The sequence below is a fragment of the Canis lupus genome, chromosome 22, assembly GCF_048164855.1.
Source record: "Canis lupus baileyi chromosome 22, mCanLup2.hap1, whole genome shotgun sequence".
Classification (NCBI taxonomy): Eukaryota; Metazoa; Chordata; class Mammalia; order Carnivora; family Canidae; genus Canis; species Canis lupus.
In genome coordinates, this window is record NC_132859.1 from 24,465,707 (window position 1) to 24,484,599 (window position 18,893).

At 36.4% G+C, this 18,893-nt stretch overlaps 1 protein-coding gene across 6 annotated transcripts in view; it reads right to left on the reverse strand.

Annotated features, from left to right (window-relative positions):
• The window catches only part of ATP2C1 (ATPase secretory pathway Ca2+ transporting 1), a 136,302-nt gene that overhangs the window by 91,928 nt on the left and 25,481 nt on the right, over positions 1-18,893 (reverse strand). For 5 of the 6 annotated variants that reach the window (XM_072792777.1, XM_072792779.1, XM_072792776.1 and 2 more), the window contains 2 exons: positions 2,682-2,792; positions 373-489 (listed from right to left, as the gene is read on the reverse strand). In XM_072792777.1, coding sequence (XP_072648878.1) covers positions 373-489; positions 2,682-2,792 — 228 coding nt within the window. Of the gene's footprint in view, positions 1-372; positions 490-2,681; positions 2,793-2,958; positions 3,012-18,893 lie in introns of those variants that run through there. The other variant, XM_072792778.1, reaches the window with a different exon arrangement.

Below are 18,893 nucleotides of genomic sequence, written 5' to 3' on the forward strand. Positions count from 1 at the left end.
AGCCACCGGGGCTGCCCTTATTACATTTTCTAAGCTGGCCATATTACTTTAAAAAAATATGAACATTCCAAAAATATATATTAATATACATATATTAGCATTCCTCATAGTAAGTGTAAGGTAGACATCTGTAAAGGAAACTACTGTTCATAATATCAATTCCACGTTATAGGTAAGTCCTTAAAGATTTGCATAATAAAAATTATATAAATTCCAGGTTAACAGAGCAAACTAACAGAAAAATGTAGGTAGTTTTTTTTTTAATTATTTCTTTTCTCCCACAAAAAAAAAAGGCTTCACAAAAGTAAACAACTACACTAACAAAAAATACATGTAAATTACACAGCAGAGGAGGAAATAAAAACATCTCACCTGAGAAATATATTTCTTCCATAGTGGCTCATCTTCACTGATATCAAACTCATTCCAGCCATGGAAGGCTCGCCTATGACTTACTTCACATTTGTTTAGACCATTCTGAAGATCAGCCTATTAGATTTTACATATAAAAGTTACTAAAAATGTTAGCAGAGGACAAAAGAACAAAAACACAAGGGTACATTATGTATGTTCATATTTATAAGAACTATACAGCAGTCAAAACTAATCTGTTGTAACATAAAGAATTATCAGTGGTTGCTTGGGGCCAAGAGCAAAATCTACTTAGAAATCTGTAGAGGGACCTCATGGAACTTCTAAGGAGTGATGAAAGTGTACCATATCTTAATTCTGGTGGTAGTTACATTTGCCAAAATGCAAACTGTTTCCTTAATATGGGTACATTATATTTCATGTAAATTATACCTTGATAAAATATAAGCAATAAGGTAGAGTTTAATAAACTTATGATTTTCTCTGAGAAAAAAGAAATAACAAAAATCAGCCACATGACTTACAGAGGGCAAAATATTTGTTTTCGTTGTTTTATTTTCTAAAATTATTTTCTCCAAAAGAACATTCAGTGGACTAAAACTGCCTTTCTTGTTCTCTGAGCATATTATCAAAAACCCTCAGATTGGTATTACTTTTTACTCTTGAACTATGTAATTATTTCAAGCAGATAATTTGTGGTTCCTAAATTACTGAAAATAATTATGTTCTATGAACACCACCTACATTCTTCAGTCACCACAATATTGTGACTTATAAGAAATACTTATGTTATCTGGTCATCAATGACCAAGCATATTTCTCATTTTTATTTATCTGGTCTTCCTCCAGGGTTGTTGGCTCAGAGCTCCTAAAACTCTTGGAATTTCCTAGGATATGGCAAAAAAGGTGTCTTTTGTTGTGTTAATGAAAGTGACTTTTGGACCCCACCCAAGAGCAGCAGCTGGTAGCCAAGAGGGTTCACCATCCTCCCTTACCTCTGAAGAGAGAGATGATAGAGGCTGTATCAGCCAAAGGCCAATGACTAAGCAATGAAGCCTCCATAAAAGCCCAAAAGGACTGGGCTTGGAGAGCTTCCAGGCTGAACACATGGAGACTGGGGAAAATGGTGTACCTGGAGAGGACATGGAAGCTCCAGGCCCTTTCCCCATACCAGACCCACTTATCTCTTCATCTGGCTGTTGATTTGTATCCTTTATTTTATCTCTTTAATAAACTGATAAACTTAAGTGTTTGCTTGAGTTCTGTGAGCCACGGTAGCAAATTAAATGAATCTAAGAAGAAACGTCTCATCTGTACTGAGTAGGTCAAAAGCATAGATAATAGCCTAGAACTTGTGATTGACTTCTGAAGTCAGGAGTAAGAGACAAATTTCCAGGGCTGAATCCTTAACCTATGGAATCTGATGTTATCTCTGGGTGGATACTGTTAGAATTGAGTTAAATTCTTGGGTGTCCAAGAATTGCATGGTGTTATGTGTAGGAGAACCAACCCTCTCAACCATACTGGAATTGGGTCTGAGAACCTCAGAAGAGTCATTGTCTTTCACGATGTATTATCATAACTAGCATTAAAGAATGAAATTGCTTGCATCCCTAAAATAATCAGTTTCTCCAGCCAAAAGCTTTATAATAGAATTTTATAATGGAGTCTCACAATACTTAAAAATATTTAAAATAAATGGTTTTAAAACATAAATACAACAACCAAAAAACCCTCAAAAACACAGATATCCAATGTTTTTTAATGCCATCATTAAAATATGTGAATTTTTAAAGAAAAATAAAAAACACTATGTTACATTAGTCTGTGCTTTTTAAAACTAAAGAGATTAAGTTACATAGGCAATTAAAGTTTATTTGCAGTCCCTATCTTGTACTTAGCTTTTACTTTACTTTAGAAAACACAAAAAAATGATAAACTCCTAACTCTACTTATGTTAATTAATATTAATAATTAACTATTTTATTAATCCAACTAATCCTTACATAGCATTAATAGTTCCTGGCAATGCTAATGACCTAGAGCTGCACTGTCCAATTAGGTAAACACTAGCCCTGTACAGCCATTTAAATTTTAATGAATAAAAATTAAATTAAGTTCAGTTCCTTACCTAAATAGCCACACTTCAAATACTGAGTTGTCATGTTTAAATTAACTACTCACTACTGTACTGAACAGTGCAGAACAGCATATTTACATCATCACAGAAAATTCCAGTAGACGGCATTTATCTATAGTCTAAGTTGATGATTTACTATTTACACCCTACCTCCCCACCAAGCACTTACTTGGAGAATGCTTGCAACTTCACTGACTGGTAATTCACTTGCTTTTTTTGATGTCAATACAGGAATCATTGTCTCATTTTCAGCATTAGGAATTTTTTGAAAACGTGCAACCTGGCAAATAAAACCAAAGGAAAAATATTTGAATATACCAAAAAAATTGAATGCACTCTAGAATAAATGAATATCCAAATGTTCATAAAGACTTAGTTTCCATTTAAAAAACAAACATTTTTAGAAAAATAAATATCTAGTTCTAATAAGATAATTTTATACTGACCATGTGCTATTTCTCCAGAAAGCACATTTCAAAAATTAGGCCACCAGTGCCAGCTAGAACACAAAATAATTTCCACATTATATTAAAAAGATGCTATTTCTACACCAATATAATGAGTAAAAAGTAAAACAGATGTCCTGTCTAGCAGATCCTGATAATTACATGTAGTCATAATCGTCTAAACTCATTATGTTTAACAGGAAAGACAGAACGCTAAGCTTTCTCCATTTTAACTATGCCTGTTGGTCAGCCCATTTCTTAACTATCCAGAAAAACACCTGGCTACTCTACATAAGCACCAGGACAGCAAGTCATATTTTAAAACCTATTCCCAAACTAGCAGGAAAACAAAAGAGCAAAAGAGAGGATGCACAGTTGGGAAGGGGCTGTGAACAGAGTAAATCACAGAGATGGCAGTAACCATGGTATCTACTTGATGCAGCTTCATAAGCAAGTATCTATAGAAAACTGTTTAATACACTTCCAGAAACAGATCCCCAATCCAGACTGTCCTGGGTCCTATGCTGACAGATTCTTTATAGACAAAAAGTTCTGAATAAATAGGAGAAGGTGAGACAAAAGCTCCCCACAGAAAGTTTAGAGGAAAAACATTTCAGTTGCTACCCATCCCGATTAAAATACTGAACCTGAAGTGATCATCTTATTACCAAGACACACATCTTTAAGCTTTCAGATGAAACATTTTCAACCTTGGATAATCAACATTTTTAGGATAAAATATTTCCCTAAAATTTTGTCGACATAACACTTCTTTAACACAAGAAATGAGATGGATCAAAGAATAACTTAGTTTCTCTTATTATAAGACAATAATAGAAGACTATATGCTCTCATTACAGAGGTCTGTATACATAAAAATCTTTACACCTACTCCAAAAGCTAGTAAATAGTGTGACATTATCTTGTGAGATCTTAAAGCAAAATTAAAAAGGATCAAATAAATACATTACCTGAAGTGACGAGATTCATAAAATCTTATTTCTAAGATTCTTGCACCTCAGTTTCTTCACATGTAAAATAGGGGTAATAGTGACTAAAGTTGTGTGAGGATTACATCCATTAAAAACATACCTGAACCGCTAGTTAAGGGCTGAAATAGCTATTTTTCTCTAAACAGTACTTAATATTTACATGTATATTCACCAGTACAATTAGCTCAATAAAGAACTAAATTACTAAAGAGAATAGAGTTAGATTTGCAATAATTTTTCTACTGAAATATACTTTTCTAATGTTGACATATTGGAAATTGCCATCTCAAGTACCCAATATGAAGTACAGGAGCCTTTCTCATAAAATCTTTTTAAAGTAATCCTTTGGTAGCTGTTACAAAGATAGGGTCCATGTTGGAATATACTCTCCATAAAATCTTTCATGGGCCCAAAAGAGCTGAAAAATTTCAATAGAATAAAATGAGACTATTTCACTTAACAATGGGTAAGACACTGAAGGGACATGATGATAACTCTAAATATAAAAAGGGCTGCCTGCCACGTGAAAGAGAGAAACACCAAAACCAAAGGGTGAGTTTCTAGCCAACCAACTTCTGGAGTTGGAATAAAGAGCACTGGATGTGTTCTGGCAAAGGCTGGACAACCATGTGATAAGGATGACTTCACTGAAAGGATTGCTAGTAATAGAGGGAGCCTATAGCACAAATTTCTTGGCCAAAGGCAGCAATCTCAATCTACATTTATGCTTACTAGATTCTAATTCAACCTAAAATTATGGAAATTATTGAGTTCTAAGCCAGTTTTCTTTTTAAGCAAATGTTATTCTTAGTAGTTCAAATGGATCATTAGTTCTATGGCTTATAAGAGTAATTTGTTCACTCATTTACTTTTTTAACAAACACTGCATCTATTGAGAATCTGACTCTGGTAGGCCCTTAGTATTAACAATGAGCAAAAACAACCTGAAGGGGTGGAGGGAAGAGGAAGGCGACAAATGTTATCAAAGAATAGCACAAATAAATGGAAAACTGAAAGTGATCATTACTATGAAGAAGTCCATGGGCATGAGAGCTTACACAAAGATTGCAATCGGGACAGAAAAGTTTTCATGAGGAAGTGATACTTAATAGAATTGAAAGACAAGAAACTGCTAAGGGAAGGGATGAAAGTAGTAAGGGAACTGAGTGTGCAAAGTTCCTGGGAAAGAGGGAAGCATGGCAAAAGGAAGCCCTAAAGAATGAAGAACTAATAGAAGGCCACCATTTATTCACTTACTCATTCCGTCTTTAGACATATAATAAATGCTTATTATGTGCCAGGCACTGTTGTTGTTGCAGACCAAAAAGGTAAGAAGTCTAGCCTCATGAAGCTAAATACCAACAGGAAACAGAAGACTATAAATAATGTACTATACAATAAATGTTCCAGAAGACAATTTAAAAAGGAAGGGTAAGTAAGGAAGAAATTGCTTCAACCTACATAGGAGGTGAGAACTGACTGCTGAACTTGGCAACACAGAGATAAAGAAAGCAGTTTCAATGGAGTGGTGATGAACAAAAATCAGGCAGGAGAGGGTTCAAAGAAAACAGCAGGAAATAAGGTGGAGACAGCACGTATAATCCTTTCCAGTTCTGCTGGCAAAAGGAGCAGAGAAATGGGATTATTATAGCCAGAATGGAGTGGAGGTTTTAAGAGCTGGGTTGTTTTGTTTTTTAAGATGAAAGAAATAACAAACAGCATGATGATCTAATAGAGGAAAAACCAGTAATTCAGAAGAGAGATGGGATAACTTAAAAAGTGATGTTCTTGACTAAACGAGAGGGGATGGAATCTGACATAGTTGTAGAAGGACTGGCCTTAGATAAAGGAATAGACAGTTTATCCACAGTTACAGATGGGAAGGCAGAGTAACATGGGAAGGATGCAGGCATACTGGTAGCTGTGGCAGAGGAACATATGGATATATTCTTCTGAGAATTACCTGGATTGAAAAAATCAGGAGGACATATAAAGCAAAAAAAAAAAAAAAAAAGGCTAAAGAATTAAGTGGGGATCCTACAGGGCCCTATGGGTCATATTACCGAATTTCTGTCTTAATCCTAAGAGCAAATGGAAGGCCTTGCACTGTAGTCTTAACAGTAAATAAAATAAAAGGCACAAGTTAGAAAATTGAAGTACAGAATAAGAGTGGTGAAATTTGGATACTATTACATATGCCTAAACAAGAGATAAACGTAGCCTGGACAAAGGTGGTGAGGTGCAGGAACAGATGTAGAGGTAAAAATAACAGTACAGGATGATGAACCAGATACATATATCAAAAAATTATACTAGGTTTCTAGGTTGTCTTACATGCTAAATACTAATGCTATTCACCATGGTAAAGAATATTGGAATATTCTTTTTAACAAATGGGGCTGTGACAACTAGATATCCATGTAAAAAAAAACACAAAGATGGACCCCTCCCTCCCACCATACACAAGATTAAATCAAAACGGATCAAAGACCTAAATGTAAGAGCTTGAACTATTAAACTCTTCAGAAGACAACTTGGGCTTAAATCTTAACCATGTTTCCTAAGCATGGCACCAAAAGTACAAGAAACAAAAAGACTGAACATCATCAAAATTAAAAACTTTTGTGCAGCAAAAGACACCATCAAGAAAGTGAAAAAGACAACCCACAGAATGAGAGAAAATATTTGCAAGTTATTTATCTGGTAAAGGGCCTATACTGCAATATATAAACTCTCACAATTCAATAATAAAAAAAAACATAATCCAATTTTAAAATGAGTAAAAGATCTGAATACATATTTCTAGAAAGAAAATATACAAATGACCAATAAGCACACAAGCAGATCATCATTAGTCATGCGGAAAATACATATCAAAACCACAATGAGATAGCACTTCATCCACTAGGATGACTAAAGTAAAAAAGACAATAAAAAGTGTTGGATAGCATACGGAGAAACTGGAACCTTCACATATTGCTGTTGGAGCTGTTAAAAGGTGCAGCTGCTATGGAAAAGTTTGGTAACCATTATATACAATTATGCTATTATACAAACATGTTATTTTCTCTGGCTAAATGACGAGTTTTCAGCTTGAAACAATTTCTGAGTGATTAAATAATGCTTTGATTTTGAGAACTATAAAATACAGGTGGATCACATAAATGTAGTTGAAGGTATATCACCTCTAACAGGCAATGTTACGTCCTTCACATGTTAACTACAGAAGTTCATTGTCTATGGTACTAAGTTTCAAACATTAGGTATTATTTGCTTATCTCCTACCTCACCCTAAAAATATCCTGGGCTTAACTACAGGATAAGTTGCTAAGCCTCATAGTTGCTTTACTTTTGTTTCAGATAATGGCATTTATTAGATTTACACCTTCAATTATTTAACTCCTGCAACCAATAAGCATTTACTAAAAAGACCTATACCTTGCACAGATGTAACTTAGCTGGAGAACCATGCCATACCAAAACACAAACATTTAAGAGTTGCAATACAGCAGTCAAATCATCACAATGCAATTAAGTCTGAAAATTCGGGAAAGGGAAGATTGTTAAAGCCCTCAGTATTCTAAGAAAACTTCCCTGAAGCAAGCCATTAAAAATGGATAGCAGGGAATGGCTAACACCTGTCAAGGAAGTATTTCAACCAAGAACACGGGTAAAAGCCAGAGCAATAGAAATCTAATCTATACATGACTAGGCCAATCTGGCTAGAATGAAAGAAGTGTTTTATTATGCACTTCTACTGCCACTAAATGACCAAAAACTACCCATTAAGACAAGCTATAGAGTTTTTAATGGGATGCATTTAAAAACTGCAGAAATTTTTAAAATAGATCCTATAGGCAATAAACCCCATCACAGACCTACTAATCCCAAATTTACATTTTAACAAGATTACCAGGTGATTCACTCATATATTTTGAGTCTAAGCACTGATGTATACATCAGTTCCCAATTTTGATACAAATTAGAATTACATGGGGATTGCTATGGATCGACTTGCCCTCACCAAATACTCTGCTGGAAGTCCTAACCCCCCAATTTATCGGTATTGAGATATGGGGCCTGTGTGAGGTAATTAGATCATGAGGGTGCAGCCCTCATGATGCTATCAGTGCCCTTATAAGAGACACAGAGGGCATGCCTGTGTGTCTCCTCTCCTCCTCCCCATCCTCCAGAACTGAGAGAAATAAATGTCTGTTATCTAAGCCTCCTAAGTCTAGGATATTCTGTTACAGCAGCCAGAGCAGACTAAGGGGTCTTTTTTTTTTTTTTTTTTTTCATTTTAATACAAGTCTCCAGGTCCCATCCCTAAAGAGTGTGAATCATTAGGTCCGAGGTGGAGCCAAAACATCAAAACATTTTTTTTTGACGGGGGGGGGGGGGCCTCTACACTACACTACACGCAAGGGTGAGCTGAGGGGCAGAGGCAGAGAGAAAATCTTAAGCAGGCTCCATACTGAGCACAGAGCCCAATGCTGGGCTGGATCTCACAACTCTGACATCATGACCTGAGCCAAAATCAAGAGTTGCACATTTAGCCAACTGAGCCACCAGGTGCCCCAAAAACGATGATTTTTAAAAGCTTCCCAAGGTGGATCTAATGCACAATGTTGATCACCACTGGCCTAGATGATGGGGTTGAAAGGCATGGTTGGATTAAACTCAAACATTAGACTATTTTACTTTAAAAAGGTATAAATCTTCTAAAGTGAGCCACCACCATAGGTTTATAAACTGTCCCTGGAAAAAGAACAAAAAAACTTGTCAGAATTCAGCACACAGAAATCTGATTTTAAAAAAGCAAGTTAGCAAACTTAGCTCAAATCACCCAACAGAAGTCAAGCCAGAGGGAAAAACAAAATTATTTCATCTCTAGAAAGTTCAGGAGTACTGGGCAGCCGGGGTGGCTCAACAGTTTAGCGCCTGCCTTCGGCCCAGGGCCTGACCCTAGAGACCCAGGATCGAGTCCCACATCAGGCTCCCTGCATGAAGCCTGCTTCTCCCTCTGCCTGTGTCTCTGCCTCTCTCTCTCTCTCTCTCTCTCTCTGTGTCTCTCATGAATAAATAAGTTAAAAAAGAAAAAAAAAGTTCAGGAGTACTAAAGAAAGTTTATTAAAAGTTTTGATGTCCACTCGACAAAGTTTTCTAAGTTTCACCTGCAAGTAATCAGAAAGACACCTAAACACCCAAGAAAATCAAGTGTACTCATTATTAAACTTGAAAGAACCAAGCACCTCTCCAGAGTTGTTTAACAGCTATAGCATAAGAAAGCAGGGTTATCTGGGAAGTCTAAGGGTCCAACTATACAAAGCCATTGTTATCAATGTAATGAAGGCATATCCAGGCCAAAGTAAACAGTGGGGCAGCCCCGGTGGCTAGGCGGTTTAGCACGGCCTGCAGCCCAGGGCATGATCCTGGAGACCCTGGATTGAGTCCCACGTCAGGCTCTCTGCATGAAGCCTGCTTCTCCCTCTGCCTGTGTCTCTGCCCCACCCCACCCCCTGCATCTCTATGAATATATAAATAAAATCTTAAAAAAAAATAAACAGTGACACAGCAGTTCCAACAAGACAATACTAATAATAGCAGTTCCTATTCAAGAATGGTAGGTTCGGGGCAGCTCGGGTGGTTCAGCGATTTTTTTTTTTTAATTTTTATTTATGATAGTCACAGAGAGAGAGAGAGAGGCAGAGACACAGGCAGAGGGAGAAGCAGGCTCCATGCACTGGGAGCCCGATGTGGGATTCGATCCCGGGTCTCCAGGATCGCGCCCTGGGCCAAAGGCAGGCGCCAAACCGCTGCGCCACCCAGGGATCCCTGGCTCAGCGGTTTAGCACCGCCTGCAGCCCAGGGCGTGCTCCTGGAGACCCAGGATCGAGTCCCACATCGGCCTCCCTGCATGGAGCCTACTTCTCCCTCTGCCCGTGTCTCTGCCTCTCTCTCTCTCTGTATCTCTCATGAATAAATAAATAAAATACTAAAAAAAAAAAAAAAAAAAAGAATGGTAGGTTCACAGTAATTTACAGAAATCAAGCAGACCTGTTTAATTTAAGAAGCAGTTCCTTGGGATCCCTGGGTGGCACAGCGTTTTGGCGCCTGCCTTTGGCCTAGGGCACGATCCTGGAGACCCGGGATCGAATCCCACATCGGGCTCCCAGTGCATGGAACCTGTTTCTCCCTCTGCCTCTCTCTCTCTCTCTCTCTGTGACTATCATAAATAAATAAAAAAAAATATTAAGAAGCAGTTCCTTGATTAAAGCCAAAAGTAAACTGCACTAAATAATCCCACCGGTTAAGTTTAGATACGGTTATAATTATTGACACAGAGAAGCTTACATGCATAAAGCACTCCCGGTAAAAGGTAAAATTTGTACTTCTGGCATCTATCTGCAAACCATATTTGTAGAAGTATGAAGTAGTAGTAGAAATATGAATCATTAGAAGTAGTAGTGAATTTTCAAAAGGTGACCAAATGACTCCAAGTTTCTTGGAGAGAACTCCAAGTTTTTGGTTGAGAACAAGGCAACCCGTATTCCTTTATAACACGGTATAAGTTCACTTAGAGCCACATTGTAATATGCTCATCTGGATGGGATGATAGTATAGCGCAGCAGGCACCAAACCAAACATCCCCTTCAGAGCTGGAAAAACAGGAAAGGTCCCAGACCCCACTCCAACTTCAAATACAACAGCCTTTCTTTTCTGTATTATATGTTTTGGCTTCAGCAAAAAAGCTGCTAGTATTTAAACAAAGAACTTTACAGCTTTACAAGGGGGAAGGAGGAGGCTTAAACACCTCGTACTGTGGTTTTCAATCTTATTAGTTAGCATCAGAATCCCCTGGAGAGCTTGTTAAAACAAGGTTACTGAGCCCTAACCTTAGAGTTTCTGAATCAGCAGGTCTCAGAGAAGTCCCACAAAGTACATTTCCAACAAGTTCTGGAGAAATGTTGATGTACTAGTGCAGGTCACACTCGGTGACCTGCACAAGGTCAGACTTGACTAGATCCTACTTTATAGTCCCACGACTATATCTTGATAGCCGTGTGACCCCAGCAAGTTATTAACCTCTGCATCTTTTTCCTCAGTGGAAAATTGGGATAATACCAATTCAATTTCAGCAAGAACTAAAAACTATATATATATATGTGTGTGTGTGTGTGTGTGTGTGTGTGTATGTACTGTACCTAGTATATGGTTAGTAATCAGATGCTGGCTCCCTTCTCCTAATGCAACTAATCACACGATTACACATTTGCCTCACCCATGCTCTAGATCTTCACAAGGGTATGACCTCGTTTTCGTCATCTTGGTATCCTTGGCAAAGTTCTTAATATCCAAAGTACTACTAGAAAAAAAATAATAAATACTGGGACTTCAGTCTTAACAGATAAGTATGTAGCAACAGAATAGTGTTATTATCCTAATATATGCCTATGCCTTTTAAATTATTTTTCACTCAAAGAACAAAAATATGGCAGAACTGATCAGAAAAAAAGAATGTATTTAATCATCCATGAATTACTCCATCTTCTACAGGGATGAGGCAATTCCATGTGTTTTTAACTTTGAAAGTACTGATATTAAAATAAAGTTTTTAACCTCTAGATGTCAAATTTTATTGGCAAATGTAGCAGCCATGCAAGCAGGAAAGTCAACCTGTCTCTGATGAAGCATTTCAAGGATTGTCTAGACTGCTTGCATGGAGCAGAGCAGAGGCTGGCAAGTGTCTCAAAGTGGGCAGGGCTCATCAGCTTAGAATCACCGTTCAGTCCTACCAATGAAGAAATGTTGGCAAGGAAAGGAAAAGGTACTGAAAACACATTCTTATGAAATACCTCATTACCAGAGCAGCAGATTTAAAAACACTGAATACAAAGTGAAAAGTCCAAATTGAAGTAATATATCTAGGATGAATATGTTAAGTATTCAAAACATCCAAAAATTCTTCCTATAATATGTAAGTTCTTATTTTTCCACCCCTGTATCTGGCAAAGTCACCAACTCAGTCTTACCATCTCAAAGGGAATATGGAATATGTCCATTCTCAAACTTTAGTTGTTTTCAGAATCACCTGGGAGTGAAATGCTTATTAAGAATACAAATACTCCCACCACTTTTATTCAAATAGTACTAGAAGCCTGAGCTGCAGCAATCAGACAAGAAAAAGAGATAGAAGGTATCTAAATTGGTAAAAACTCTCACTACTTGCAGACATCATGATACTATGTACGAAATACCCTAGACTCCCCTGAGACACTACTGAAACTGAGAAATTAATTCAGTAACGTTGCAAGATACAAAATTAATATAAAGAAATGTTACTTCTGGGCAGCCCCTGGTGACTGGTTTAGCACCGCCTTCCACCCAGGGCCTGATCCTGGAGACCAAGGATCGAGTCCTGCATCGGGCTCCCTGCGTTGAGCCTGCCTCTCCCTCTGCCTGTGTCTCTGCCTCTCTCTCTCTCTCTCTCATGAATAAATAAATAAAATCTTAAAAAAAAAAAAAAAAAGAAAGAAAGAAATGTTACTTCTATACACTAATAAAGATGTAGCAGAGAGAGAAATAAAGAAAATAATCCCACTGGGGCACCTGAGTGGCTTAGTCATTTAAATGTCTGCCTTTTGCTCAGGTAATGATCTGGGGTCCTGGGATCAAGCCCCAGTTCAAGCTTCCTGCTAAGAGGGGAGACTGCTTCTCTGTCTCCCTTTGCCCCTCCCCCGCTCATGCTGTCTTTCACAATTTCTCTCAAATAAATGAATCTATTTTTAAAAAGAATGGATAAAAAAAGAATATTAACAATAAAAAAGAATGACATTTCTCCATTTGCAACATGGAAAAATAAATAAATACATTTATATATATATATATGTATGTGTATATATATATATATATAAAAACATAGATGGACCTAAAGGCTATAATGGTAATAAGTGAAGTCAGTCAGATGGAGAAAGACAAATACCATATGATTTTACTCATATATGGAATTTAAGAAACAAAACAAAAAAGAGAAACAAGCAAAAAAACCCAACAACAACAACAGAAAACCAGACTCTAACTACAGATAACCAACTGGTGGTTGCCAGAGGTGGGGGTGGGGGGTGGCAGGGGGAGACTAATTAGATGAAAAAGATAAAGGATATTAAGAGTGTACTTACCCTAATAAGCACTGAGTAATATAAAGAATTGTTGAATTATTATATTGTACATCTGAAATTAATATAACCCATATGTTAATTATACTTCAATAAGGAAAAAAAAAAAAGAATATAGGTACTATGTGGATCTTGGCAAAAAAAGTTAAAGCTAAATATGACCAGTGGTAACTAGGTCTAGAGCAATGGTTCTCGACTCAGAGTGTACATTAAAATCACCTGGGGAGCTTTCAATAATTCCTACAGCTGGAACTCCAGACCAATTAAATCAGAGTCCACAGAAATGGTTGGTCCCAAGGATGTGGAGATCCCAGGAACAGGTCTTTATTTAAATCTCCTCGAAGTGATAATGTACAAAGAGTGCTCTTAACCTACTCATAAATTAAACAGGAAATACAGTAGAGAAGATATTAAATTACTTCAAAAAGAATGTACTCAGCAAATTCCAGGCTGTGGGGAATTCTACAGGACAACCAACCTGATTTTATCAATAAGCTACAAGGGAAAGAGACATTTTTTTAGACTAAGAGATATTTAAGAGACATGTTAACCAATTACAGTCTTTGGGCCTTATTTCAATCCTGATTCAATTAAATAAACTTGTTTTTTTTTTTTTTTTAAATCAATCCAGGCTCACAGTTGCTTTTAACTCTCATATATCATTAAATCTGAAAAAGTTCCTTAGTATTTTGTCTTTCATTACCTTGACACTGGAAGAGGAGAAGCAGGTTACTTTGTAGCATATCCTTATCCTAAAAATTACAATTTGAGATTGATTATTTCTAATTAGATTCACGCAATGCATTTTGAGGAAAGGGGAAACAGCAAACATTATATCTTTCTCAAAACATCATATCAAGAGGCATATGGTGTTTGCTATAGATGTCATTTGTTGAAGCCATAACCCTCAGAATGTGAGGGTATCTGGAGACAGGGCCGTTAGAAACGTAAATAAGGTTAAATAAGATTAGGATGGAGCCCTAATCCAATAGGACTGACGTCCTTATAAGAGGTAGAAACACCCACAGTCGGCACACACAAAGGCCACAAGGAAACAGCAAGAGGGCAACCATCTGCAGGCTGAGAGGCCTCACCAGAAACCAACCCTGCCAGCACCTGATATTAGACTTCCACCCTATACAATTGTGAGAAAGTCAGCCTCTGCTTAAGGCACTCAATCTACGGTATTCCATCATAACAGCCTGAGCCAACTAATACAATGCTGTTTATACTACTGATGGTAATGTTCATTTTGAACATTTGCCTAACGTGGTACTCGCAAGATTTTCCCATTATCAAGTTACTCTATTTCCCTTTATATTTTCAAAGTTTCTTGTAGGGAGTTATTTTGAGACTAATAAAATAGCCTGTACTTTACACTCTTGCTCACAAGGTAACTCTTGCCTGAAACAATTATTACTGTGGTGGTTACCAAATGTGATTTTTTGTAATTCCATCATTCTGTCTATGTTTATTAAATGGAATCCAACTATAATGGACTCTCCCTTCTTTCCCTTTGTGTGTGTGTTTGTATATATATTCTCACTTCCTTTATCATAGATTTCTACCTTATTCTACAAGATATAACATCTATTACTATTCATTTTGTTGCTCAAATTATCCCAGTTTTGGCCAATGTGGAGCCTTGAACAGGCTGCCTCCTATATCCTTGTGACAAGTTCTCACCAATTTACAGCACTTCCTTACTTTCTGGCACCACAGGATGTTCTAGGCGTATCTTTCTATTTTCCCTGCCCTAGCATAGAATTAACCATTTCTCCACAAGGCCTTGGTACCCTTTACTGACAAAAAATACTCAGAAGTATTATGGTTTCAAGGACTTCACAATGGACTGAATTAAGGAATATATACACATACACAGAAATATATCTATTTTTGTATTTACCTGTAAATATGTTAAATACACAGAGTCCATACTGAAGCTACCAGTTTCTAATCTAACTCCAGAGGTTCATTTCACCCTTTCCCCTTATTACTAATTCTGTAACAATGAAAAACTGGACTTTCATTCCCACCATTATATACTTACTTGCTCTACTCTAGAATACACAGAATAGTGTTGGAGTTTTAACCATACCACTATAAACAAATTCTTACTAACCAGAGTACAATATTTGTGTACAATTCCTTTGGTCTCTAGTCTTAGGTTTGTTTATACTTCTTTTTGTCAATTGTCTTAGATTATATAGACAAAATCCTGTACTCCAAAATTACTTGTGTTAGTTCTTCCCATGCACATTCTTCAGTACGGCTGTTATCCAATTGAAATAGGCTGGCTTATTTATTTGTATTATTCCATTTGGGAATTTTTTCCCCATCATCTTTGTTAATTTGGAGTGTATAAAATATGAACTTAGTTCTAATACTCAAAACTATTCAAAATAGGGAAAATCAGATTAGTGTCCTGCCTAATCCCTTCAATTTCTTCAATCCTTACCTCCCCCTCTCTGTTACCAATCTCATTAGTTTCCAAAGTATCTTTCCTATGTTTCCTTCTGCAAAAATGAGCAGCTGTGTGGTTATGTTTTATTTCATCCTCTTTTCTTTAGAGTAACAGTCTATAACCTTTTTCTCTTAACCATATATCCTAGAGATCAATCCATCAGTTCAGAGATCAGCTCAGAGATCTTCCTTTTTTCCTTTCAAAGCTGCACAGTACTGTCATAGGGATAGAACATATTTTATTCAACCACTCTCCTATGTATGAAGTTGCAAACAATGATCCATGAATAACTTTACATATGGATGTTCATATTCCTGGAGTTCTGCCTTCAGGGAAAATTTCTAGAATTGAAAATTATAGGCCAAATGGCAAATGCCTACCCAGGATTTTGTTGGATACTGCCAAATCTGAGGAATGGTTGTGCCTTCTCATCAGGAAATGTTATGGGTCTGTTTACACACAGCTTGCCAACAGGATAGATTGTTACACTTTAAATTTTGTCAATCTGAAAGCTAAAAAATAATGTCTCAGTGTATTTAAATTTGCATTTTTCTAATTGTAAATCATCTCATGTTTAGGGGTTATTTTAGGTTTCAAGAGGAATTATCCCTTTATGTATTCTGATCATTTTTTCTTTTTTTTTTTTTTTTCTGATCATTTTTTCTATCAGGTTGCTGTACTTTATACTCTTCATAATGTTTTCTGATGCATTAATTTTTTTAAGTTTGATGAAGTCCACTTTATTTTTCCTTTTTTACTTCTGTTTTTGGTGTCATTCTTAATAATCCATTGCCAAGAATCCAAGGTCATGAAGATTTATTCCTAAGGTTTTGTTTTTTTTCTTTTTAAGATTTATTTGAGAGAGAGAGACAGAGACAAAAAAATCCCAAATCAGACTCTCTACTGAGCACAGAGCCTGACAAGGGGTTCAATCTCATGACCCGAGCCAAAATCAAGAGTTGGACATTTAACCAACTGAGTCACCCAGGTGTCCCAATTTCTGAGTGTTTTTTTAAGAGTTTTATGGTTCTAGCTCTTATATTTAGGTGGCTGACCCATTTTGAGTTAATGTTAGTATATATTGTGAAGTGGGGCACATCATTGAATTTTATAGTTATAGCTAGGACATACTGCTTCTCTCCTTAAAGATTCTGTATTGTTAAGTTTGGCAGTTAATTTTTGAGTTTTACCTTGTGTAATATTTAGTCAGTCCATCCTTAACTATTAAGTAACAGACAATTCATGCAACTGGGCCTTATGGCTTTTATAACATGGTAATTTTAAGCCTTCAGAAATAACTCAAAATACAGGGACACTAAGAGAAAGGATTGATACATTTTATTACCAAAAAATGAAATTTTTTTGCAGGCCAAAAAACATAGTCAGGACAGCTGACAGGGTAGGAGTAAATATCTGCAACGTATCACAGATATTTCCTATGCTGATGTTCATTGCAGTATTATTTACTGACCAGAGCCAGAAGGTGGAAACTCAAGTGTCTACCCAAAGATAAATGAATAAACAAAATGTGGTATATACATACAATGGATTATTATTCCACCATAAAAAAGAAATGAAGTTCTAATACATATAGAATATGGATAAATCTTGAAAACATTATGCTAAGTGAAATAAGCCAGAAACAAAAGGACAAAAACCATATGATTTCACTTACATGAAATATTTGTAAAGTGAAATTCATTAGAAGCCTAAGTAGATTAGTAGTACCCAGAGGCTAGGAATAAGGGGGAAATGGGAAGTTACTGCTCAATGGGAACATTTTCTTGCTTAGAGTGATGAAAAAGTTTTGCAAAACACTGTGAATGTAATTGATGCCACTGAACTGTAACACTTAAAAAAAAAATTGCATTTTGGAGCCACGCCTTCCAATTTTAAAAACTGGGTTGTAACATTTAAGTTAACCAACTGAATCTAGTTTACTACTCTAGTATACATTATTAACAAATAATTTAAAGTCAGGGTCACCACTATGCATACCACAGAGACTGTTGGTAGGACTGGTTATGACTCCCTGGAGATGAAACTTGTAACGCAGAATTCATATACTATGGTTACTCTGACATCCTCAGGTATCTAAAATCCAAAAGATAAGGGTTCATTCTTCATTCCTTCCTAGATCTGAACAGAAATGCGAAGGAAAGGTCGTTCTCCAAAATAAAGGCAGTAACTTCCCATTTCCCCCTTATTCCTAGCCTCTGGGTACTACTAATCTACTTAGGCTTCTAATGAATTTCACTTTACAAATATTTCGTAGAAACAGTGGTTTCTATCAAAGTCCCAGTATTTCCTCCCCTAGCACTAATCTTTTCAATTTAGTATTTTAAATCTATTCTCTCAATCTGAGCTTTTTTTTTTTTTGCCCTACATATAACTTTCTCCCTTTCCCAAAATAGACATTTTTATTTCCCACACTTATCTAATTCATGCTTACCAGAATGCTAATGACTTTCTTAAAATAAAAATAATACAAATATGACAACCACAATTCTAACAACCTTCTTTTCTATCTAGTTCATCATACATTCAATAATGTTTTACAGAGGACAACTGAACTTTTTTCTGCGCCATTCAGTCAATGTTTAACTTTGGCATCAATGTGGATAGCCCTCTGTCACCCTTCTAGGACTCCTCCACCCCTCTTGACAGAATTCTCTTTCGTTCTTCCCCGCTTTCTTTGACAAATACAGTTCGTTTCTTTTTTTTTTTTTTTTTTTTAAGATTTTATTTATTGAGAGAGAGAAGGTATGAGTGGGGAGGAAGGTACAAGGAAGAGGGAGAAGCAGACTCTCCACTGAGCAGGGAGACCAATGGACCCTGTAATCATGACCTGAGCCAAAGGCAGACACTTAACTGACTGAGCCACCCCAGGCACCCCATTTCTTATCCCATTATGATAGCAAGGGGTAAAGAATGGGATCACTGAAAAAAAAAAAAAAAAAAAAAAAGAACGGATCACTGACCCTTTCTAAGTAAATCTCTATTTGCCACATTACCTCCAACCTTAAAAAAACTTCAACCTTAAAAAAAATAACTTCAACCTACACACTTCTTCATGAGTAAAGTCCTCAAAGTGTCTTAAAATATTTGTACTTTTTTCCCCAAGAACACAATAAAAGACAAAAATCAATCATATACGTTCTCTTGTTAAATTTCACCCATCTGATCCAAACTTTTAGATTTTAAAAAAATGTTCAAGTCAAATACTTCCATTATAATTTTCAGCACACAATACTCTTTAAGCAAGATTTAGAAACAGACTCTGGCATTTATTCCCAACTGTTG